Source organism: Camelus bactrianus, chromosome 26, assembly GCF_048773025.1.
Source record: "Camelus bactrianus isolate YW-2024 breed Bactrian camel chromosome 26, ASM4877302v1, whole genome shotgun sequence".
Taxonomy (NCBI): domain Eukaryota; kingdom Metazoa; phylum Chordata; class Mammalia; order Artiodactyla; family Camelidae; genus Camelus; species Camelus bactrianus.
Genome location: NC_133564.1, coordinates 31,967,322 through 31,989,648, shown reverse-complemented (window position 1 = coordinate 31,989,648; position 22,327 = coordinate 31,967,322). Strand labels below are relative to the sequence as shown.

Sequence of the window (22,327 nt, the reverse complement as noted above, 5' to 3'; positions counted from 1 at the left end):
TCAGATGTAGCCATCAGGAAGCCTATCCAACCCTCCTGCTGCAGCCCCGCTGTGCGCCCATCATCCTGGGACTCAGCTCTGTTATCGCCGTGGCCCATTGTGTGCTGGTTGTCCCCAGAATGTGACCTTCTTGGGCACTAGCACAGTTTTGGACATGTCTTTGTAACTGCAGCCTACACAGGGTCAGGGACACAGAGGTGCCCAGTGGACGTCTGGTCACCAGAGGAACTGATGGCATGAGATGAGATTGAGACACCATCTGGTCCTCCACTGGGCAAACTCTCACCCACATTTTGGGAACCTAGGAACAGGAGATGACCTATCAGAAGCAGGGACCGTTCCCATCTCTGACCGTCTTTCTTTTCACATCCCCTTCCCTATATGAATATAGTCCCCTTTGCTATACAGAGGAAATTTGTTTTTTTATCTATTTGTATATATAGTGGCTAACATTTGCAAATCTTAAACTCCCAGCTTTATCCCCTCCCACCCCTTTCCCCCTAGTAACCATAAGATTGTTTATGATGTCTGTGAGTCCGATTCTATTTTGTAGATGAGTTCATTAGTGTCGTCTTTTTTCTTTTTTTAGATTCACATGAGTGACTTCATACGGTATTTTTCTTTCCCTTTCTGGCTTACTTCACTTAGAATGACAATGCTTTTGACTGATGATTTAGCTGTAAAGATCATTTCCTATTTTAATAATCCTCATCAGGAATAGATGACCCCAGAGAGCCACTGCTTGCTCGTTTGGTGGTCTGTGTACTTTGTAGAAATTTGTGTATTTTGAAGAAAAGGAGCAGTGCTCTGGCCGGACACTGGGCCTGGAAGCCTGGCATGGGGACATATGTTGGCTGTCCCAGCAGGACCCTTCCTTCAGCACAGGGATCCACAGTGACCCTCAAGCTGGGAAGTCAGGCAAGGACAGAGTAGCTGTTTCTAGTTGCAGTCATGCCTGCAAAAAATTATATCAAACAAATATTTACTACCTGCTGTGCGCCAGACAAAACATGCTTGGTACTTTCATTTATATTATCTGGGGAGGCAAAAAGGAGGGGGGCCTCACTTATAAAAACAAAGTCAGGTTTCTTTGTAAAAGGCCAGTTAGAAGGATGGCGGTCCTTGAAACAATGAGGTGCATGTCCCACGGAGAATCAAAAAGAGAATCTGAATTTTGGAAGACGATTTACTCTGGGGACCTGTATATACCAGGTCGTGGAGAGTGGGCTGGACTAGGAGAAGTATTGCCTGGGTTCAAATCCAGCTCCCTTCACTGCTTTTATAGCCCAGAGCACTCAGCCTCTCTGAGCCTCAGTTTCTGCATCTGCAAAATGGGGGTAGTGAGGACCCACCTCATAAAGCTGCATTGAGGATTCAGTGATGCACCCGCTTAGAAACATCAGCTGAGATCGCGGCCGCCAGGGGGCGCTGCGGAGAGGCCGGGCGCCGGGCGGGAGCAGGGAAGGCGGGCCAAGTGATGGAGCGTCGGTGGAATCGCTCCTCTCCCGCCGTTTTCAGGGTCTCCCAGCAGGAAGGGCAGCCCGTCAGCCCCTCTCCGCTCCCCACTGCTTTTGCCAAACGCCTGTCCCCAAGATCATCTCAGACCTTCCATTGGAATATTTAAAGGGAAATGAAAAGTAACCCCCCACCAAACGTTCAAGGGCTGCGGAGCGTGCATGAGAAGCAACGCGTGCATGTGTTACAAGCGCCCTCGCCCCGGCCCTGTCACTGCAGTGTGAGCAGGAATAATCCAACTGACAGTTGCGCCCGAGGGCATTTCAGTGCCCCTGCTTCTAAGACAAAGAGCGTGGGTATAAGACTCATCGCAGAGGAACAAACAAAACGTACTTGGAATACAGAGGAGGAGATTCATTCCATCTGGTGGTGGTGGTGGGGATGACGTGGATGATAATAAGGCAAGAAAGGCTTCATGGAGGAGGTGACATCTAGGGTGTGCCTGGGCCACTGTTTCAGGGCAGGGGACACAGGACATAGGGGCTGGTGGCCTCATGGAACCTGCAGCTCTCTCCCCACATCATGCCCCTCAGACTGGCACTTCGAAATTTGCAACATAGAGATGGTTTCTCATAGAATGTTGGCCCATGAGCTGGAAGGAGGCCACGATGCATGTGCGTGCGAAAAAGGAAAAGTTGCTCAGAGAGGTAAAGTGATTTGTCCAAGTCACACAGCTAAGCAAGCGCAGGGTCAGGGGTGGGGAGCACCAAGAGGAATGGGGGGGGACCTGGAGGGGGACTGCACCCAGATTTCCTGTTTCTTTCTCCAACAGGACACAGTCTTTAATGGGAAATTGAGCAGTGGACATCCGGTGTGGAGGACTGGTTACAGAGGACCTGGAATTAACACCCCCCCCCCCCACCGCTCCCAGGGAGTTAGGGATAGCTGTCCTGTTAGTCTCTGTGGTTCTGGGATGGCCGGGGACTTGTGAATGAGCTCAGGCCATTATTACTAATAAGTGAGTTGGAGAAAGTGGGGCATTTGCTCTTTCTGGCTTCCAGCTGGAGGAGAAGGGGGTGGATCTGTGTGTGGGAGTGAAGGGAATAGCCTTTGCAAAATAAGGTCAGAAAAACGCTACTTTAATGTTAGAAGATAACTCTTAACTTGCAATCCTATCTAACCTAAATTTCCTTTTAAAGATTTTTAAAATTTGATTCATTTTTAAGTTGTGGAGAGAGTATGAGAAGGTGAATTTGCATCTCATTATTTCTTTGCTTGATGCTTGAATCCTTCCAGCTTGTCCATCCTCGGCAACCTCTGGCCCAGAAAGGTCCAGGATGGTTCTGACCCGGGGGATCAGCTCATTTCAGAGAACAACGCTGTGCCTCCATCGGCCAAGGGAAGGGCTGAATTATGAAAATACAAACGTGGGCCCTGTACTTTTCTAGGGTTAACTTGACCGAATTTATCACGATGAGGCTGGCTTTTATTCCCGGCTTCTGGTGGCTTTACCTGAGAGTTTCCGCTTTCACATGGAGAGAACGGGGAGTCGGGGCTGGGGGAGGGACAGAATCTGCAAAATGCGAAGCCCCTGAAGTACTGACTGAGTACCTACGACGCGTGAGATATGTGCTGGCCTTTAGGGGCTTGTTAATTCCAGGAACAGAAGACCGATGCGGTTAGAAAGGACTAGACAACAGATAAAGTACTGAATTATGCCATCTGTATAACAAAGGCGGAACATATTGACAGGAACAAAATTAGCACAGGCGGGGATTACTAGGCCAGGCTTTGCAGGACCGAAATTAAAGGTAAGGGGGACACTTAGATGGATGGAGGGGAGGGGAGGGGAGTTTGAGGCGAGCGCGTCGGAGATAGAGAGGCAAGGAGAGTGATGTGTTTATTGTCGGTGCGGGGCTGGGAAAAAACTGCACAATATAAACTATCATACATGGTCTAAATTCAATTTTGAAGAAATGTTTTATTCATAGGCAAGAAAAAAATTGCAAGCAAATGTGTCAAAATATAAACAATGCCACATGATAGAGGGATGATGGGTGATTTTTTTGTTTCTTCTTTTTACTTGTTGGTATTTTTGTTTATAGAGAAATGAAATGATTTATTCTTACACTAGAAAAAACAAAAACATTGTCCCTTACTAAGAGAGAGCTGTGTTCATGTCACTACCTGGCTGCCTGCGGAGGGTGTGCCTGGAGAGCCTGGCCGGGAGAGGGGAGGCGAGGATCAGTGGGCGGGGCCCTGGGGGCTGCAATGGGGAGGAAGGAACCAGCGCAGAGGCTCTTACAGGGAATGATTCAGACCCAAGGGAAGGAGAGCCTTGGCCCCCATGGGTCGTGGACAGTGAGATAAGCAGGTGGGCCGGAGAAAGCTTTTCTAGAAAGATAGGGCAATTGCACAGGCAAGAAAGGGCGGATAAAGAATCTGACAGTGGGCATTACGGGGGCACTGAGAAGCCCTGACCTGTTGCACCTCTAGGATTGGATGCCCTCTGTTGGGGAGGGGAAATGCCCCCCTACCCCTCTTGAGTTCCTGTGGCTGTACGAATAATGAAATTGACACAAGACAGATTGACAGGAGAAAAAAGAAACATGTAATCTCCTGCACCCTGAGGTCTCATAGAAATGGGACCGAAGATGTGGCCAAAGTAGGCAGCTTTCCTACTTTTTGGACAAAGAAAGGATGTAAGGAATTGATCGGACAAGGAAATGTGGGCTTTGGGTGCTCAGTTAGTGAAGGATCTAAACAGAGTTTGGTCTTGGGGGAAGTCAATTAAGAAGTAACCAGGTTGATTTTTTTCCCCTTTTAACAGAGAGAATATAATTTTTTCTAATTAAACCGTGGTAGTTTACAATGTGTCCATTTCTTGTGTACAGCATAATGTTTCAGTCATACAGACACATACTATATATATATTCCTTTTCATTCCAAGTTGCTCTAAGGTATTGAATATAGTTCCCCGTGCTCTACAGTATAAACTTGTTTGTATCTATTTTATATATAGTAGTTAGTATCTGCAAATCTTGAACTCCCAATTTATCCCTTCCCACCCCCTTGCCCCTGGCAACCCTAAATTTGTTTTCTATGTCTGTGAGTCTGTTTCTGTTTTATAAAAAAGTTCATTTGTGTCATTTTGGGGGAGTTCCATATAAGTGATATGATATGGTAGTTTTCTTTCTTTTTCTGCGTTAAAGGAGTAACAAGGTTTGTTTATACAATTCCTGGTCATTGGCAACAGGGGGAGGGTCCTTCGACCTCCAGATGCGGGGAGGGTATCTTTCACGCGGGAGATTTATTTCCTGCTTTCAAGGAGACAGAAAGCAAGGTCAGAGTGTCTCTTGCATTGGTCATTTTTAAAGTAACTTTAATTCAAAGAAACCGGTATGCCATTGAGGCAGTTTTGGGGCTGTGTGCCCTGAGCCCCAACACCTCCATCCCAGGTTGCCGGGCCCCTCTGGATTGGCAGGAGGGATGGGCGATGCCTGTGTACAGTCACTAGCAGGTGGGATGGGGTGAGCTGGCAGTGGGATCCCACCACTCTGTCCAGAATCCCCATCCAGAAAGAGGGTGGCTCCCTGGTGCCCAGAGCCTGCTTGGGGCTCTGGGACCCTCAGCCCCGCCACCAGGGGAGGTTCTCAGAGGCAGCAGCCAAACAAGTGGCCCTGAGCATGGGGGCCGTGTTAGGAGGGCCCCGGGGTCTTGAGTGTCTGTTTCCAGGGCTGGAAGAGCAACCTGGGTGCATTTTCCTTCGGACAGAATCAGCGCTGACACCGTGACTCATTTGACTCATACACTCTTCCGAGACGCACCCATCCCTAGACACAGGAAACACTGGATTTTCCCTGGGAAACCTCACTGACTTCCATCCAGCAGGGGCTGCAGGAGGTTCTCCCACCTGAATGCAGGGGCGCGGTCACTGAGGTCTCTGCATGCGTGTGAGTCACCGAAGAGCGTGACTCTCACGCCAACTCTTGAGGGACAGAAGCTGGAGGGGTTTTTCAACTTACAGACAAGTGCAATGAAAGCTTAATAGCGTATTGACCACTTGCATTCACAGAAGTGTTTCCACTTACCTAATCCAAAGGACAAGAGTGCCATGAACTCCAGAAGCCAGGGAACGGAAAACCAGCAAGGCAGCAGCATCGCACCGGCTACTCTGCTGGGGTAACTGGTGAGACTGGCCTCACTTTCTCACCCTGCCCACTTTAGCAGGAACTCCGGCGCAGACGCCTCTGTCACTAAACTCCCTGGGTTGGAATTCAGGAGAATCCCACTCTGTTCTGGGCTCTGCTGTCTAGAAAAGAAGCCTTGGGGGGGGGGGGTTATAGGTGGAACTCCTACCTCTCCTGGATACATGCTCTGCTGTGTCCAAAGAGAACCCACTCAGACATCTGTGCCATGTTTTAACAACCTCCTCCTCAAAACACCATACCCCTCATTACTCTGCCTAAAAACAGAGCAGTGGGTTTCCTCTGGAGATAGTGAAATGGAAGCCGTAAGAACCTGCCAAGTCTGAAAATGCTTTTGCAAAGGAATCATTTTGCATGATCTTTGTGCTGCCATCTTTCGAGGACTGGGAAGTGACGGGATCTCTCTTTATATTAATATGAAATCGTGGCGCCAAGAACATAGTAGGCACTTTGTAAATATCTGCTGTGGGAATGAGTCAAAGAACCAAAGTCATCATAATGTTGTAACCATAAGGCACTTTTTAAGTTTAAAAATACTTCATATGACACTATACACTGTTCAGGGATACATATGTATGTTTTAAAGGGGTATAGATGTGTGTGGGGTGATAAATACCAAATTAATATGATTAGGTTGGGAGTAAGTTGCAGGAGGTGGATTTAACGGTTTCCAGTGTTTTATTTCTTGCTTTAAAAAAAAAAAAACTGAAACTAGTTTACAATGTTGTGTTAATTTCTGGTGTACAGCATAGTGATTCATTCATACATATTTATTTATTTCTTTTCATGTTCTTTTTCGTTATAGGCAATTACAAGGTATTGAATACAGTTCCCTGCGTTCTGCAGTAGGACCTTGTTGTTTTCAATGTTTTATTTTTGAGCCGAGCATGGGACCCATAAGCTATGTATTGCATTTTTCTTTATCCTTTTTTGTTTGCCTTAAGTATTGTATGATACACTTTAAATATAAATAAAACTACATTTAAAAGTTACCTCTAGTATAAATATTGCTTCACTGGAGAAAAAGTAGAGGGTGGGAAAGTTGAATAAATATGTCTGTTTCTCTCCTAAGTTGGGCGCCTTTTTTTCCTCCAGTTACTGAGTAACTCCCACTCCCTTCCTTATCTGCACCAACCACTTCTCTCTCCCTAGATTGTCCCTCGCAGTGTTACTAAGTAATTATATCTTCAACCACCGGCTAGAAGAAAAATCCTTCCATACATCGGTATGGGGGCTGTTCATGTGATCTGAGCACCTCCATTTCTTACAGACCCCACCTGCTAAATAAAAAGATCGTGTGGTGTTGGTGAGAGGGGACAGACGTTAGCTGGGTACCAGTTCTGTGCCCACATTTCGTGTATTACCGCATTGAAATCCTCACAACAGCCTCAGATGTCAGTGTAGCTTTCCTATTTTTATAGATGAGCAGTGGGGCTTGGTGGTCCTGAACGACTTGCCCAGGACAAGGTGCCCCTGGAGGGGTTCCCAGTCCCAGGCTGTGGCACATCAGGGCTCACACCCCAACCAGCCTGTGCTGCCCGTGTTCTCGAGACATGCTCCCCAGAAAGGGATGCAGATCCAGCCACGTTTTCGGGTTCTCCACCTTGTGACCAGTGGCTCACGCTTGGGAGATGCCTGGAGGGTTAAGGGTACAAGCCAGGTGGCCCAGGAAGCACTGAACCTCTCTGATCAGCAGGGGGGTTGGCTCATCACCCTGATGGTCCTGTAGTCTCCCGCCTGGGGTCCATGTGCAGGAAGATACAGGAAGAAGATACTTGTCCTTTAAAGATTTCTATTTCATCGTGTGTTTTATAACGTACATCATATACAGGCACAGTAGTACATGCATATTATACACAGAAAATTAGCCAGATATTGAAAGTATAGGCTGAGAAATATTTGTATGAACAGAAACATTCAATTTTAAAGGTCGGAAGCTTCGCAAAGTCTTCTCAACTGCACTGATCCATCTTATTTCCAATCAGCTGCTGTGTTAGCACACGAGGGTTGGCTGAGCCCAGATCTTCTAGTCCAAACACCTGTCTTCCCGGCGCTGAGTACATTAGACACATGGTCAGAGAGACATTCTGGGAATGTTGGTGAAATCTTGAAGAATTGGAGAGAAAAACTGGAGGCAGGTAGATGTCTCATTTTTCAAGAAAGCAGATTTCACATAGCCAAATTCCTGGAAAAAAAAATTTAGCACGGATGATTAAGCAGATGGTTTATGACTCTAATGATATACTATTGCAATCTGCCCCCAGAGAGCTTTCTTTTTAACAAAGGAAACCGACATGTACAAATATCTATGATAAAACAGAGTATTTCTTAAGTGCCAGATAGTGGTTATATTACAAACAATGTGGTTAAATTATAAACGGATGTGACCAGGATTTACCAAAAGGGGAATACTCCGGGGACACAGCGACTCCTGATAGAGAGAACATAATATTCAGCGAGGAAGGGGGACATTAGAACTTCTATGTATGTATTTATTTTTAAATACCATCTTTCCAATTTCTAGTTTGTACAGCCTGAGGATGGTGGGGACAGCTGCTCCCATGTGGGACTGACTGGGGCCAAAGGGCTGGAGGTACAGGGCGGCAGCCCCTGCGTGTGAGGAAGGACCTTTGGGATCTCTGGGACAGCATCCTCGAAGGTCAAGGGAAGGTGGCTCCGCTCCCTGTTGGAACAGGGATTAAGGCACTGAATGACCTTTAAGGTCTGTTTCTACTTTGAGTTCTATGATCTGTGTGAAATAATGGCCCTGCAAGGCTCGTGCAGAGACAGTGGGCTTAAAGGCAGCCGGCCTTAAAGAGACATTAGTATCTACAAATCCCGGACTCCCAGTTTACCCCTCCACTATCCCAGTAGAGGGGAGACACACACTACTGTATACAAAACAGATAAACAGCAAGGTCCCACTGAACAGCACAGGGAACTATATTCAATACCTTGTCATAGCCTATAATGAAAAAGAACACGAAAAGGAATACATATGTATATCTGAATCACTCTGCTGTCCACCAGAAATTAACACCACATTGTGAGCTGACTATACGTCAGTAAATTTTGTTTGTTTGTTTTAAAGAGACATTGATCTGGCTCGGGGCAGCCTCCGTGGAGGAGCCACAGATGGCTTCACGGTGGAAACCCGGCTCCTTCCAGAGAGGCCAGGTCCATGGCCCGAGGGGTGGAAAGGATGAGTGTGAGTTGCTGTTACTGCAAACTTGCCTTTTGGGGGAGAAATGAAAAATCAGCCTTCAGCCTTTATACCCTTCTAATGTGAAACTTTAGATTCGCTGATTATTCAGCTGAATTTTGAACATTCAGCATTTGTCAGGGTGCCTGATTTCCTCCCCAGTCACCACCTAGATTTTGGAAAGGCCGGACTATAAATAACCAGACAGACTGTACCACCTCCAACAGCCCAAGATGAAGAATTGAGGAGTCCGGATAACCTGGGCTGGAAAATGACCTGGAAACATAACATTCCACACTTTACACATTCTTGTCATGAGATCAAGGGTAAAGCTAGAATTTGGGGGAAGCCACTGCAGAATCTCTCTTTCTTTCTTTCCCTCCCCATCTCTCTTCCCGCCTCTCCTTACCCCTAACACACCACCCACCCACCCACCCATCTGATACCCAGGATCCACTGTAAACGATGGCAGGAGAGCACCTGTGAGTCACTAACCCCCACCCACATGACTGATTTACCTTCACAAAGTAGGAGAAGCTGCGTGGTGTGTGAGTCTGGGATTTTAGACAGAAGAATGGATTCCAGCTTTAATGGCTAATTAGCAGGAGGACCAGCGACTCAGTTTGACTTTGTGTGTTTCCATTCCTCACTTTGTAAAGCAGAAATAATCATTATGATTTTTAAGGCTCGTCAAAACTCCAGGATTGTTCTGAGCATCACGCGTCATGGTGTATGCTCACGTTTTGCGACCTGCCAAGTGCTCTACGAATGCATGTTATTACCATGGCTGTTATAAGACAGACCCCTCCCACTGGTTTGGAGTTTTTTACGGAGGTGCGTATTTGCTGTAAATGCAGTTTTTGTTTTATGGCTCCTTAAAGAATTGAGATAATTAGGTAAATAAATCTCTGCTAAGCCAGCACGTGTAACTGCCAAAACAGTTGGTCGTGGCCATAACTTGCAGTAGATATGCAGAAGAGCTGTAAGGAATTGGATCACAGTGGGGATTCAGCGTTACTTCCCAGATAAGGATGATTCTGGAAAGCGGTCACCAAGGGTGAGCAGGTGCAGTGGGTCTCCCGTCCACATCCAGCCCCCAGGCAGGACCACGACGTGCAGCCGGCATGCAGCTGGGTGGGTGGTGTGGGACGATAACGTCACTTTTCAAAGCACTTAAAAAATACAATAATAACAAATCCCCATTGCCCGCCAGGTACAGGGAGACAGTTACACCCATTTTCCAGAGGAAAGTCGATGGTGCCCATCAGAACCCCAGCCATGTTTATAACCTTTGATGTCAGCCAGCCTAGAAAAATATCTGGGAAAGCTCTTGAGGAAATAATCACATTCAAGATCACAAAGCTCTTAACGGTAACTGTTGAAGCTGAGAAAATATTTTAGGAGAAGCCTAGGTACTCACCAACAGGGGATGGAGTAAATGAAATCACAGACCTTCTTAGGAACACTTATTCTGCAGTCAATGAAAGAGAAGTGGGTGTGTATTTTTCTCGCATCTGAGTATTTCAATAGGAAATCAGATTTCCTACTGAAAACAAAATATTTCAATATGTGGTTAAGAAAACCAGCTTATAAAGCACCATGAATCCTATTTTGGAACTACGTGTTTGTTCATGTGTATTATGTGCGGGTTTTTAGAAGTCTGCAGTCATTAGAATAAATACATTTCTGAAGCACTGGCGGCGGGGGGGAAGACTCTATTCCTGTGTTATCCCACCTCGTCCACTTACCAACCCCTGGAAGCAAGTATTTGTATTCTTATCTCACGGGGAAGGTAATTTAGGCACTGGTGGAGTTAGTAAGGTGCCCAAGGTCATGGGGCTGCTAAGATCTGTCTGACTCCAAAGCTGGGTTGACCACCTGTTTTGATACAAGCTTCCTCTCGCAGCAGTGGTTCTATTAGGACCTTGAGATGATAACTTATTTTATCACTTTTCTGAGCTATGTGGTTTTTAAAAACTTTTTAATCTGATGGTAAATTCTTGTTGTGTCTGTATTTAAAGAAATAAGTGTGTTCCTCCCAATTGGAGAGGATGGGGAGGTCAACTCGGGGAACTCTATGGATGCCCGAAGGATCTGTGGGCAACAGAGGCTACTGGGCAGCTTGAATACGGCCCCAAATTCCCAGCTCACTGAATTGTAAGAACAGCAGAATATGTAACCCAGGCTGTTACTGGAACATGGTATTGTTTGGGGAATAATAAAGTGCTTTTAGATCAAGTACTTCCTGTCCTCATAACAACCTCGTGAAGTAGGCAGAGAAGATATTTATACCCATTTTATAGATGAGGAGAACTGAGGCTCAGAAAGGGTCAGTGGCTTGTCCCAGGCTCCAGGACCCAAAGTAACAAAAGCTCCATTAAAACTGAGACACTGACTCCTAGTCCAGTGCTTCCTTCATGACAAGGGGTTTTTAAGAAAAGCTGTTCTGGAATTGAAACGACCCCATGGGACTTTGAGAGGGACTGAAGTTGGGTGGCGGGTCTGCAGTAGGGAGGTGTGAGTCGGTGCAACAGGAAGCAAAGTCAGAGGAAGGAGAAGTTCTCGCACTGAACCCATCCTCATGAGACCCTTTTTGGGTCTGGCTCAGAGCAGAGAGCCGCTGACCTGGAGACCGGCCAGACAAGCTCTTTCTCTGAAAAAGTGGCCTCCTCTCCCTCCTCCTCCCTCTCCTCCCCTTCCTCCTCCTCCTCCTGTTTCTCCTCTTCCTCCTCCTCCACCCCTACCCCTAGAGACAAAACCAGTACCCCGCTTTCTTCTCCATCTTGTGGACACTTGTAGAGAAGGAAGTTTCAGTGATGTGAATCTGACATTCTTCAACCAAGGCCCCTTGAAGACCAGACCAGTATTTTACTCTCAAATTTAAAAAAAAAAGAAAGGGGAAGTTAATCTCTTTAGATTGCTAACTGTTATCTTAGGAAATCTTGGAGATGATCAAAGTTGTAGGTACCACACTGCCCCATCACTGTCATCCTCATCACCACCACTCCCCCATGGCCATGAGACCCATGGGGTACACAGCCATCTCTTACACTCCATTTCCCGTCAAGCTGTCGCAGCAATACTGAGCTCACGATAAAGCAATAGCAGTAAAGATGGTGTGGTATTGGCACTGGGAAAGGCGCACAGGCCAGTGGGTGATGGGAGGGAACCCCCACAGAGCCATGTACCCCAAGCCCTAACAAGTGTTTGGAGGACACCCTGCAGTCCAGTGCAGAGGGGGTGGGCTCTTCAGCTACTGGTGTCGGATTACTAATGATCTAGACAGAAAAAAAAAAAAAAAATCAGAACTCTTAGCTCCTACCCAAATAAGTCAGGTGGACGTAAAGACCTAAATATGAAAATCAAATCTATAAAATCCTTGTAATACAGGAAAATGTGTTTACGAGCTTGAGGGGAGGGGCGGAGTTCTTAGACAAGCCAGAAGAAATCACAAACCGCAAAGGAAATGATAGATACACTGGGCAACATTAAAACCGACAACTTCTGTTCAACCAAAGGCGCTATTACAGAAGATGAGAAGCTGAGCCGCACACTGGGAGGAGCTGTTTGCAACGCGTGGGACCGAGCCACGGTTAGTGTCCGGACTATGGGAAGAACTCCTGCACCTTGATAAGAAAAAGACAGACAACAGAACAGAAAAATGGGCAAAGGATTTCACAGTTACTTCACAGGAGATGAAAAAATAGACGGCCAAGAAACATATGTAAAGATGCCCAGCCTCCTTAGAAATCCGGGAAATGCAAATTAAAATCGTAACGCTGGACCATATTCCGCCCACGCGTCTGACAACAGTGTGAGAAGTCTGACAGTATCGGTTGCTGTCGAGCCTGGGGAACAACCGCATGTTCCGCGATCGGGAGTTTGAAACTCGGCACCGCAATTCCCAGACGCTGCTCCCGCCAGCGCGCGCCCCGGACGGACCTTTGCACGTGAGTGGCGGGAAGCGCTTAAAAGAATGTTCGCCGCACTAAATAGCAAAAGAGGGGAAGACTGCTCACCTTCCATGAGCTGTAAAACGGATTAATCATTTGTGGCATTTACATCCAACGGCGGCGCATCTTACCGCAGTGAAAATGGATAAACTCCCGCTGAATCTCGGCAATGTCATGTTGCATTAAAAAAGGCAAATTGTAGAGTCTACACAACGTTAACTCTACTTATTCAAAGCTAGAAAACAAGGAAAACTCACCACTATATTGTGTGGGGGTGCATCCAGAGGTGGTAAAACTGTAGACGAGGGAAGAGAATGATCAACACTAAATTCAGGGTGTTTACATCTGGGAGTGGGGGGCGGGGTGCCGGGAGCATGAGACGGAAGAAATTGATGGAAGACGGGGATGTGGGCACTTACAACCCTCTCTTCATTAGCTGGGTCACGAGGACCCGGTGTTCATTTGGTTATCTTTCTTTATGCCTTACAGATGGATATGGGTGTTTTTGTGTACTGAAAATTCATGGGATGGATAAACCCCAAATTCTGATTGGCTGCTACCTCTGGGCTAGAAGGGGGTGGGGTTTAGGTGCATCACACGGTGCCCTTAATGGTATCTCTCATACTTTATTTCTTTAAAAAATCTGACACGTGGCGAAATTTTAATGAAACCGGGGAAAGGGTACCAGAATATTTGTATAGATATTCTGTCATTTTCTTTTTGTTTGAAATATTTCAGAATAAAAATATTAAAGAAAAAACGGGCACAGGAAGAGAGTCTGGCAAGAAATGCATTAAAATGATGGGTATGATTGCACTGGGGGATTGAGATGGCAGGCAATACTCTCCATTTTTCAAAGTTTTTTTCAATGAGGATATCTTATTATTTTTATAATTAAAAATCTGCTGAAAACCTCTTTTATCAACATATTTATCATCTTCTAAAAATGGAACCCCGAGACAAGGATGCTTGAAACACTCAACAAACAGTTGCTGAATTCCACGTTTATCAAGGAAAATGGATTAATCGGCCAACTGTGAGCGGAATTCATGTTCATCCCAAAGCAAGATGGTGCCTCAGCCTCCAGCCCTTCGGTGCCAACTGCCAGGGTTGGACGCTGGCTGTTTCTTGAGTACGTTGCTTGTTCTTGCTGGGCCTCAATGTCCTCATCTGTCAACTGGACCTAATGCTATGAGTACCTCACAGGTAATCACAAGGATTATAGGAGTGAATGTTACGTGCTTAGAACAGCCTGGCACGTAGAAATCCCTGGTGGGCATTAATAAGTAAATGGACCAGAGAGAGGAGGGGCTTGGGGAGGGGGCGGTGCTAAATTTTGAAGGGATCATGGCAATCCTGACATAACCAGGCCTTGCACTTCATGTGTTGGGACAGCTTCTGTGGCTCCCTTTCAGAGATTAAGAAAAAAGAAAGGTACCCTCTGGCAGAGAACTTGTGACAGCTCTCGGGAGCCGCCTTGCTTGCATCCTCTTGATGGATCCATGGGAGAAGACCCTTGTGTTGCCTGCAGGGCTGGTTCTGCAGTAAATTCCAAGGCACCCTGGTTCCCCCAGACCCATAGCTGCTGGAGCGTCAAGGCTTAGGGGCCTCTGAAGGGCTGTCTTCTTGCTGGAAGCCCCACTCAAGGGCCTGGCAGAATCCAGCCTGCCCGACTGTCCCCTTGGCAAAGATCTGAAGCTACAGGTCCTACTACAGGCATTTCTAAGTCACTGTTGCACTCTGTGTTTTCTTCCTGGCATTGTCTCCTTTGAGCTTGGGGACTCTGAAGAGGAACACGGTTTCTCCTCTTCCTTCAATGGTGAAACAGCTTCTTGCTCTCATCACCCTGATGCAGGAGACATGAATGTGGGGCATCTCGGTTGAGTCCCTTGGACGTGCTCCGCCAAGGATGGGTCCTTGGCTTCACGCAGGAAAGAATTCAAGAGCGAGCCCCAGTTGAGTAAAGGTCGATTTATTTAGAGAGACACATACTGCATAAAGTGTAGGCTGTTTCAAAAGGCAAGAGAAAGGCCACGAGGTATGGGAATTGGGTGCTCGGGTTAAAGTAAAAGTAGGTGCACATTCCATAGACAGAGTGCGGGCTGTCTCTCCAAAGAGGAGGGAGCGAGAGAGGCAGCCACCAGGTGTGGTGTTGCCAGTTTTTACAGGCTCGGTAGCTTCATGCCTACAAATGGGAGGACTATTCCCGCTACCCCAGGGGGAGGGGCTGGGACTCCCAGGAATCTGGCCACTGTCCACTCTTTGACCTTCGATGGTCAGCCTTGGGACTGCCATGGCGCCTGTGGGCGTGTTATTTACCATGCTAATAGGTTACAATGAGCATATAATGAAGCTCAAGATCTACTAGAAGTCAAAATCTCCTGCCATCTTAATCCTCAAGGCCAACTGGGAGTTGAGTCTTCCGCCTTTTGGTGTTAATTGCTATCATTCCTTCAATGGCTGTGCCCTGCCCCCTTCCCTCCTGTCTCAACCCTGCCACTGACAACCACGGGGCGGCTCCAAGCCTCCACCGGGCACTTCCTCTGTAGTGCTCCCCAGGATTCCTACAATTGCAAACTCCTTCCCAGGCCTCGTGGTGCAGGCAGGGCTCTGCCGTCGCGAATGAGCCTGGCCCAACTGTTGTCGCCAAATTAGACCATTTGTCTCATGTCATGTCTTACGCGATCTGCTCCTTTTACATGTTTTACCTGTCTGGTCTCTCAAAAGAAAAAAAAAGCCACTCTTTTGAATTCTGTGCTAAGGGCGAGTGTGCTGCAACGATCAATGGTGGGTACTTTTAGTCCTAATGTGGCCTAGAACTTGCTTGGTCCCCCTAAACCATGTCATGTGCTGGTCTGCTGGGGGATGGCCCCGCCTCCACCGAGGGCCCTCCAGCTTCTGCGGAGTGGTCCGGGGCGGTGTTGTTCATGGCAGCTGTGGCCTCACAGCAGAACCACTTGGGTCTGCAGACAAGCTCTGAGGCCAGAAGGCTGCCTGTGGGGGGACCTGGACTGGCCTCAGCCCAGCAGGAGGCGGAGGGGCACAGGAGGGAGACTGGGAGACCCTTCTCGGGCAGGACTGAACCCAGCTGTGTCAATACACCTGGAGAAACAAAAACACAGATGGGTTACACCTAAGTCCCTGTGCAGGGGAAGCCCCCCCCCTCCCCAGGCTCAGGGGGGGCTGCCATCCAGCAGGCCTCAAGTTTCAGTCCTTTGGGACACCTTGCTCCCTCTGTCAATGACCATGATTCCTGGAGTTCTCACTGGAGAAAGCCACTCTGGGCAGGTGCCATCTCATGCCATAGTGAGATGGGCAGATGCTATAAAAGAAGACTTCCAAGGCTGGCCTCGGGAGTGTGGCCATGGCTGGGCCCCTGGGGGACTCCTGGCCCCCTTCCCTCCCAGCCACTGTTTGTGGCAACTCACCTCTGGTTCCCAGGAATGTGGTTATTTGGGGCTCCAATGTTATTCAGATGGTGCCCAGATTCCCTGCAAATCAGCAGTGAAGGAATGCAGGAGCCCCCAGTGAAAGCATATGAAAATCCAGACCCTGTGTCCCTGCAGCCCCAGGGTTAAGCCGTGGCTCCCGGAAAGCCTTCTGCTTGTGGAAGGGCCGTTGTCCCCACCAGGCGCCTCCTCCAGGCAGCCCCACCTCTGTAGGACTCCTGCACCCAAACTCAGCAGCCGCCGAGGAGGAGGTGAGCAGGTGCTCCGCTCGCTCCCAGCTGTCAGACAGGCTGCCCAGGCAGGGACTGGGGCCCGGGAGCGAGGCCAGGCTCCCCGCCCAGGTTGAGCATGTGGGCAAGGGCAGCCCTGCAATCTGCATGCCCCAGGCAGGCACCTCCCCTCTGCTCCACTCCTGGGCCCCAGTAACGCCTCTGCTGCTGATAAAGCCCCCAGGGCCCCACCTCCCAGGCCCAGCAGGGGTGCGGTGGCTCCGGCATCCCCAGCTGCTCCCACGGCCAACGGCGACTGACCTCGGGGATCCTGGTTAAGGACGGCATGCCCTGCCCAGTGGGCTTCTGTAAAGTGAGTTCTGGAGCATCTGCTCCGGGGGAAGGGGGTGCTCGGGAAAGGTACGGAGCCAGGTGGGAGCGAGATAGAAGGAGCTGTGTTTCCAGGGTCCCAGGTACCCGGGGCCCACATCCCTTGGCTTCGGGCTTTATCATCACATCAGCAGAGGAGCGCAGCTCTGTGTTCACCTGGGGCCTGCATGCCTGGGCTCCGGGCTTTGTAATCCCATCAACACTCATTCTCTTGGGCACCAAAGGTAGCAGGTGGCCTCTGCTGGACTCAATTAATCCAGTTCATATTTTTCACAGCTGGCGATTTGCTGTCAAATTTAGTTCCACCCACCTGGGTCTCTGAATTATGTTCTCTCTGCATGAGGGGTTGGGGAAGAGGACTCCTGGGAGCCTCTGTCTTCGGTCTGTCTGTGGCGATTCTAGAAGCTTTCCTCTGACTTTACTGAGCAGGGTGTGTTGTCACAGGACCACAAGGGCACCTGTGAGGGGGCCAGTCCGCCGGGGGCCGGGGTCACCCCCATCTGGAAGCGATTTGCTTGTTTCCTTGTTTTCTCAAAGACCCACAAAAGCCGGGCATCTCATGGTCACGCCTGCTCCGTTCTTGAAATACTGAACTTTGGATCCATGTTGCTGCCAAACGGGAGGGAGAAAAGTCTCAGGAGGGAGGCCAACCCCACGGAGTGTGTCTGGGAGATAGTGTCTGTGGCTGTTCTTAAAGTGGCCACGCAGCAGAGCAGAGGGTCACCCCACACACCCCCGTACTCCCCGCAATGATAGGACATATCGCTGCGGCGCAGCAGCCCGCTCGGCCGTTTTTAAGGTGTCCTGTGTCAGGGGAGGCTGTTGGTTTTGGTGGTGGCTTCAGGCCAGAGTTGGGCCCCAGGCCACAGGCTCAGAGGGACCCTCGTGATGCTTCCAGGCAGGATCTCTGCTCGTCCCCTTGTCTGAGAGACTCTGGGAGCCAGAGAAGTGATATTAAGTGGGGATTTCTTTTCAGTGGCTTGGTATCTTCACAGTCGCCTTCCCGATGATGGGTTTTTATTTTTTCCCCAGGAAGGGGAGGGTCGGGAGGAAGGCGGGAATTCTGTTGCAGTCTCAGGAGCAGCGCGAGTCAGGTGAAGTTCATCTGAGTCTTTGCCCTTCCCTGGGTCACCTGGGCCTCAGCTTCACTGTGCCTTGGGGGCCTGCTGACCACGGACCTCAAAATGCGGGGAAGGGGCTGTGAGTGACCATGGGACACAGGATCTGTCTCCAGACCCAAGTACAAGCCTGGCGTTTTGCAGGAATAAAGAATGGCTTATGGGGGGTGGGGAGGGTGTAGCTCAGTGGTAGAGCACATGCCCGGCGTGCAGGAGGTCCTGGGCTCAATCCCCAGGCCCTCCATCAAAAAATAATAAATAAATAAACCTAATTACCTCCCCCTCCCCCCAAAAACAGTTTTTAAAAGGCTTTTTTTTTTTTTTTAAAGAATGGCTTATGAATGAAATGTTTAAAATTAGCGTGCATACTTTCACTGAGCACAGAGCCTTGGGAGAACCACTTTTTTTTCCATATGTCCATTTCTTTACCTCTCTGGAACCTGGCTCTGCTCTGAGGCTGCCTATGAAAACCTTAGGAAAGGAAAAGAAGCCTTGACGATTGTTTTTACAAGCAGGGTCATCTAAACTCTGCTGACTCTTGACTTCAGGGGTCATTTATAATGAGGTTTTAAAGCCAGGTTGTCATTCCTTACCCCCAAACGGTTTAGCTGGTGTCTTTGCAAAATCAGCAGACTTATTCTGAGTTTCAGCTAAATGAGTCATATTGAGAAAGGTGGGTCTGCTGCTGTTGCTACAAAATAAAAGAGAGAAAGTAAGAAGGGCAAAAGAATGCTTTCCAAAGGCAAAGGAACTGAAACTCCTTGTCCTCAAAGTCTGTTCAGCATTTAACAAGCATTCCTCTTGTACGGCTCTGTCAGGTCCTGGTGTGACACTGGGGATGTGGCCGTGAACAAAACACACAAATCCCTGCCCTGTGGAGCTGATGCTCCAGCAGGGTAAGGAGACAGACTAAAATCAAAATAAATGAGTACTCATTTATTAAAAGATGACAGGTGCTGTGAGACGGATAGCGGGCAGGGGTTAAGATGCATGGGAACTTCTACAATTTAAACAGGTGCTCAGAAAGCCTCAGGGAGGTTTACTTTGGCTGTTGTGTTTCAAATGGTCCTCAGGACCATTAAGAAAGGATTGCAATTTGATGTCCAGAGTCTTAAATATGAGAGTTTGTTGACTGTCAGAAGCTACAGATTTCTCCGTTACATCATCACCCTCGAGACAGGGTACCTTTAGAATCCAGCAGAATTCGTGATGTTTGCCTGTGCAGCCCTGTCAGATTCTGACGGTTCTGGGTTTGTCTTTCTGGCTGGACCAACGGGATGATTAATGATTTATGTCGCTCCTCTCTGGGTTATCAGGATTTCTTACGTCAAACTGCTGACGATTGTATTTGCCCATCATGATTTTGGGGGGGAACTTGGGTAAGATAGCTAGTTAAATGTGTTATGGGCACTGACGAATGTGATGATCTTGGGTAGGAATATTCTTAAGTATAAAGAATAATATTTTTCATATATGCTAAAAAGCAAGCAAACAAACAAAAAATACCCACTGGGTAAAGACCTGAAGGAGATGAGGGCTAGCCTGCATAGCTCTAGAGGAAACGGCAGGTGCCAAGGTCCTGAGGCAGGCGTGGCTGGAACAGAGCGAGGAGGGCGGAGCATAGGAGGGGGCGGAGTCAGAGTGATGGCGGGGGAGAGGGGCAGGGGTGCAGAACGCGCGGGACCTTCTTCACTACTGTAAAGATATTACTTTAACCCCGAATGAGACAAGAAGCTTTAGACAGTCTCGAGATTGGACACACCAGGTGTGATTTGACCTCTCCCTAGACCCGTGACTTCCTAATGCCTTTGAATCCAAACTCCAGGAACGGAGTTATCACTGACCCCTCCCTTGGGCGGAGGGTCTCAGCCTTTTTTTTCCTCTGGGATGCGCAGGGCTGGCTGCTGACATAGCTACGGATGATAGATTTCACGGCCACACCGGGGTACTGAAAACCCCCTCTCCCTTACACTCTCCAATTTCATGAGCAAATAGTGGCACGGATGCTCTTTATTTAAAGCATTACCACGGGTGAAATGAAAAAGGAAACGGAAGCCTCTCTAAAAACACAATTCTTAATGCAATAAACAGCAATTTGCAATCGCAGCTGCAGCTGGTCCTTCGTTGGTTCCTTTGGACCTCGCTGTGGAGGAAGCACACAGCTTCTGGAACCCCTGCCTCCAGCAAAGCTTACGGTGTAAGCGCGAGGATGCAGCGCCGCGGGGCGCAGGTAGGGGGAGCTTGTTCAAATGTTTAAAAAATAGTAAAAGTAGTCATGGTCCTCCTATAGGTGGCCTCTCTCCCTGTGTGTTCTTCACACACACAACCGAGGTGATGGAGGAAGCACGTAATCTTTAATGGCTTCGCTCCATCTTAGGATGGAGTCCATGCTCTTTCCTGGGACACCTGCCACCCTGCCTGCGCGTCTTTCCCTCTGGGCTTCCTACTCCGCACCGCCCTCCACCCCGCCAAACTCCCAGCTCTTTCAACGGGCCAAGCTCGGAAATTTTTGTTCTCCATCTGTAAGCTTTGCATGTGGGGACTCGCGCTTGCCTTCTTCCCTGTTGTAGCCTCAGCACGCAGCACAGTGCTGGGCGCATAGTAGGTGCTTGTGAAATATCAGTCGCATTCTTGAACGAACCACCAGTTACCCGCATAAAGCCCCTCACGACTGATTCCTGCTCACTAGTGTGGTCACAAACATGGCACCACAGCTCTAATGGTTTGTGTGCATGACTTTTTAGATACTCCGCTCTTGGAATTTTTTTTTTGGAAATGCACAAGATCGTTTCTCCCTCCTCTGAACACTCCTTGCATCTTACGGAGACCTCCCTTGAGGCCCTTCTCATTTCCTTCGTCTTTCCACTTACTTGCATGCGTGTCGTCTCCCACGGGCTGGGGCGGCGGGAGGCGGGCACAGCCTGGCTGACTCATCTTTGACTCACTCTTTTCTCCCCGGCACCGACCCCGGTCTTGAACGTGGGGCTGAAAAGAAAAAAAAATTGTTTTGTTGTTGTTGTTGTTAAATGAAGTCGTTTAAAACCAGTGAATGAGTCTGAGGTCGTTTCCCCTTCACTCACCCAAACTGAGCATTGATGGAGTGTCAGCAATACGTTGGGGCGTTTATTTGGAAAATAAATCTGCCTCCGGCCCCGGGCCCCGGGCCCCAGCCGTCAGTCACAGCCCGATGCCCGGTCTCTCTGACCCGCCGGGTGTGGACGGAGGCCCGTGTGCGTCCGCTCAGGACCGACTCAGAGTTTATCATCATCTTCCGACAGGCGGTGACACCCAATTAGAGATCTAGTGAGAAATAGAACTGTTTTCTCCCCTGCCTCCTGCTCACCCCTGACCACCACCATCCCTCGGCGGCTGGCTCTCGGGGTGGAGGCTGATTTATCTCCTGAATTTATTGTCTCCGCACAGGAAGGAAGGCGCGTTAAGGGAGGAAGCGGTCTCGCCGCTAATGGGCCTGAGTAGCGGTGGCTGAAATCTATTAGCCTGCAGTGGGAGGTGTCGGCGATGGAGGCAGGGTGAGCGGCTGCATCGCTTAGGGACAGATTAGTAAAAACAAAGCAAGCAAACAACAGCCCACGCCCCGCCCCGCCCCCCGCTTTTCTCTCCTGCCTGGGGGCTGGAACGCGGGTTCCCTCCTCAAACAGCTGCAGGAGAAGGAGGGAGCAGTGGGAAGCCTGCCTTGCCCGCCCCCAAACCCTATTGGTCAGAAGACTACTCTCCCTTCCTGGGAGTGGATGGTGAACCAGTGGTTTGTAAGACATGATGTCAGTTTCCTGTGAAAAGCCAGTGCCTGTAACAGCTGAAAAGAACTGGCTTTGGTCCAGCCATTGATCAAGGATGATAATGATTTGCAAACAATCGAACAGAGTCCAGCTACTCTGAAAACCCATTCTAGGCTCCACTCCCTTTCCCTAATAGGACAAACTCTCCTCCCAGTGGGGTGGGTCACAGTATGTACCTGTGGTTTTCTTTTTCTCCAAAGGAAGGGACTGGCTGGGGGTGTGTCATCTGGAAGTCACCCCAGGGCTGGCTAACAGTTCTGTCTGGTGTTGTGAATTTGCAGGCACCCATCTACTGTGAAGCCTGAAGTTCCACCATTAGAAAGTATTCCTGAGGTTTTTAAAGGGGTTTTGATCTCCGAGAGTCTTCTATTAATTGCACACACTTAAGCCTTTCTAATAGGATCTTAAATCGTACTGCTGCAAGGAACTCATTCTTATCTTGTGGGATTAGTCGAGGACTAGGCACAAGCAAGAAGTGGAATTTGGGGCAGGTTCACAGAACTGGGCAGAGATGGGTGAGGTGCTGGTACAGTGGGGCTCAGGGAG

At 48.8% G+C, this 22,327-nt stretch overlaps 1 protein-coding gene and 1 long non-coding RNA gene across 2 annotated transcripts in view; one reads left to right on the top strand and one right to left on the bottom strand.

Moving 5' to 3' along the window:
• Window positions 1–6,323: 6,323 nt before the first annotated feature.
• Window positions 6,324–21,618, bottom strand: LOC105071287 (uncharacterized). The gene is made up of 3 exons (XR_835514.3): window positions 21,065–21,618; window positions 20,855–20,969; window positions 6,324–7,848 (listed from the first exon to the last, which is right to left on the bottom strand). It is a non-coding gene; the product is annotated as an uncharacterized LOC105071287 (long non-coding RNA).
• The window catches only part of ANK1 (ankyrin 1), a 123,989-nt gene continuing 117,405 nt past the window's right edge, over window positions 15,744–22,327 (top strand). The window contains exon 1 of the mRNA XM_074353534.1: window positions 15,744–16,849. Within this exon, the coding sequence (XP_074209635.1) occupies window positions 16,823–16,849 (27 nt within the window). The 5' untranslated portion in view covers window positions 15,744–16,822. The remainder of the gene's footprint in view (window positions 16,850–22,327) is intronic.